Raw genomic sequence first — 2,878 nt, 5'->3', positions numbered from 1 at the left:
ATGGAGTGACCCGGGGAGGACCTGCAGTGTTGGCTGAGGGCGCCTGGCATGTGGGGTCGGGAGCTAGCCCTCCTGCCAGCAGGAGGAGCTGAGGCCGGATGCTGCTGTGGGAGGCAGAGGAAGCTCGGGCTGTGGAGGCGAGGGGCTGGGAGGGCCCTGGGACCCACAGGTGTTTCCGTCCAGCTGACGGCCAGTGTGGTCTCAAGCAGGCAGGCCTCCCTCCAGGCTCTGGCTGGCACTGCCTGGCCTGGGGCTGGTCATTTAGGTGGAGCAGTGGCCTGGCCTTGGGGCTCCCCAGGGATCTGCCTTCAGGTGAACACAGGCCTGGTGGTGCCCCCGTCTGGGCTGGGCTCTCACACATGCTCCACCTGGGCCACAGGTGGACGTGGACCTTTGCCAGCCAAGCCCCTGCCTGAATGGTGCCCGCTGCTACAACCTGGAGGGCGACTACTACTGCGCCTGCCCTGAGGACTTTGGCGGCAAGAACTGCTCGGTGCCCAGGGCGCCCTGCCCTGGTGGAGGCTGCAGAGGTGCAGGGCGCAGCCCTCAGGCCCAGTGGGGTCAGGGTGGGGCAAGCCCAGGCACCGCTGGCCTGACTGCTGTCCCTCTGCCACAGTAATCGATGGCTGCGGTTTGGAGGCAGGGTCCCGGGTGCCTGGCTCGAGGCCCTCCGGTGTGTGTGGCCCCCACGGGCACTGTGTCAGCCAGCCCGGGGGGAACTTCTCCTGTGTCTGCGACAGCGGCTTCACCGGCACCTACTGCCATGAGAGTGAGTACCTGCAGGGGCAGGGGGTGGGAAGGCCGGCCGCTGGGACTCACGGGCCCTCTCCCACAGACATTGACGACTGCCTGGGTCAGCCCTGCCGCAATGGGGGCACCTGCATCGACGAGGTGGACGCCTTCCGCTGCTTCTGCCCCAGCGGCTGGGAGGGCGAGCTGTGCGACACCAGTGAGTGCGGTCCCGCCCCTCCAGGGCCTGACTCCGCCCCCCGCAAGCCTGCGCCCCTCCAGGCAGGTGGGCTGGGGTCCTTGGCCCCTCCACCCCGCCGGTGCTCCCGCTGACCCGGCGTCCTCGCCCCCAGATTCCAACGACTGCCTCCCCGACCCCTGCCACAGCCGCGGCCGCTGCCACGACCTTGTCAACGACTTCTACTGCGCCTGCGATGGCGGCTGGAAGGGCAAGACCTGCCACTCGCGTGAGTGCGCGGCTGCAGCTGCCCGCCGGGACCCTGCCCTGGCCGGGCCTGCCTGCTGAGCCGCCGTGTGCCCGCAGGCGAGTTCCAGTGTGACGCCTACACCTGCAGCAACGGCGGCACCTGCTACGACAGCGGAGACACCTTCCGCTGCGCCTGTCCCCCGGGCTGGAAGGGCAGCACCTGCACCATTGGTAAGGAGCCCCCACCCGCTGCACACAGCCGCCCAGTCCCTGCTGCCCCACCTGGGCTGGGGTCTGAGCCGACCGTGCCTCCCTCCCACAGCTGAGAATAGCAGCTGTTTGCCCAACCCGTGCCTGAACGGGGGCACCTGCGTGGGCAGCGGGGACTCCTTCTCCTGCATCTGCCGGGAGGGCTGGGAAGGCCGCACCTGCACGCACAGTGAGCTGGGGAGCGGGCTGTGAGGGACCACTTGCCTGTCCAGTGTGGGGGGCGGTCCACATCTCTCCATCAGTCTCCTATCCCAGACCTCCTCCTCCCACCACCCGCCCACACCCACCCTTCCGCCAGAAGTTCACCCCTGCCCAAGCCCTCCCCCTGCAGCTTAGGGCTCCTGCTCACAGGCCCCTTATCCACCTCCTTGGCGACCCTTCCCGGACTCTTGACTCCTCCACCGCTCTCCTGCCCCACAGCCTGGGGGGGCTGGTGTGGACAGTATCTGTCTGCCCATGAGCCTGGGCACCCAGGTCTGGCGTGGAGGTGTGCTGGGCAGGTGGCCACTGGACCAATGGTCTTCTCTCTTCCCTCAAATCCAGACACCAATGACTGCAACCCTCTGCCCTGGTGAGTGGCAGCCCCAGAGGTGGGGTGGAGGCTTTGAGGGAGGGACACCCTGATGCCCACCCTCTCCCTGCAGCTACAATGGTGGCCTCTGTGTGGACGGGGTCAACTGGTTCCGCTGCGAGTGTGCACCTGGCTTCGCAGGCCCTGACTGCCGCATCAGTGAGCAGCCTAGACGAGCTGGGTGGGCGCTGGGTGTGAGCTGCCACCTTGGGGGCCCCTCCAGCCAGCCTGGGTGTCAAGATTGGGGACCCAGACATCCACGTCTTGCTTCTCCTGCACCAACTGTGTGTCTTGTTGTGTCCTAGGGCATGCCCTCCAGTGACAAGTGGTGGCCCTGCCCTGGACCAATTGAGGGTCATGAGGGGAGGCAGGGGGCCATCAGGGCACAGCATAGCCTCTTAGCTGTGGCCCAGGGCCATTGTCCACCGGGTCTACCCTGGCAGTGGAGTGTCCTAGGAAGGCCTGGTGCCTGGAGACCCCTGTGCATCCCCGTCCCAGAGGCAGATGGAGGGCTGTGGGGGTGGGAATGCCTCAGGCTGGCGAGTGACAGTGGCAGCCACTATCCCAGCTTAGGCTGCTGTGGGCAGGTGGCCCTGCTGAGGGAGCCTGGCAGGCCCAGGGCTGTTCCCATGGGGACCCTGCCCAGGTCCCAGGCCCTGCTCTGGTGCCAGCCTGTTGCCCCTGAGTGTCAGCCACTTTCTTGCAGACATCGATGAGTGCCAGTCCTCACCCTGTGCCTACGGGGCCACGTGTGTGGATGAGATCGATGGGTATCGCTGCAGCTGCCCACCTGGCCGAGCTGGCCCCCGATGCCAGGAAGGTAGGCTTGGTGGGGGTGGTGCTGGGCAGGGCTGGGCCCAGAGACCCCCTGCGACCCTGCT

The 2,878-nt window shown here is 67.3% G+C and overlaps 1 protein-coding gene across 1 annotated transcript; it reads left to right on the top strand.

The window, feature by feature from the left end:
- Nucleotides 1-316: 316 nt before the first annotated feature.
- Nucleotides 317-2,873, top strand: LOC107134914 (protein jagged-2-like; the record flags this gene model as incomplete). The annotated part of the gene is made up of 9 exons (XM_015476911.2): nucleotides 317-530; nucleotides 617-769; nucleotides 836-949; nucleotides 1,083-1,196; nucleotides 1,274-1,387; nucleotides 1,479-1,595; nucleotides 1,970-1,997; nucleotides 2,071-2,156; nucleotides 2,704-2,873. Coding segments are annotated over 9 exons (1,110 nt in total), but the record flags the coding sequence as incomplete, so codon positions are not given.
- Between the last annotated feature and the right edge of the window lie 5 nt (nucleotides 2,874-2,878).

The sequence above is a fragment of the Marmota marmota genome, unplaced genomic scaffold (assembly GCF_001458135.2).
Source record: "Marmota marmota marmota unplaced genomic scaffold, marMar, whole genome shotgun sequence".
Lineage (NCBI taxonomy): Eukaryota > Metazoa > Chordata > Mammalia > Rodentia > Sciuridae > Marmota > Marmota marmota.
Note: the sequence above shows the minus strand (reverse complement) of the source record. Positions and strands in the feature narration are given on the sequence as shown.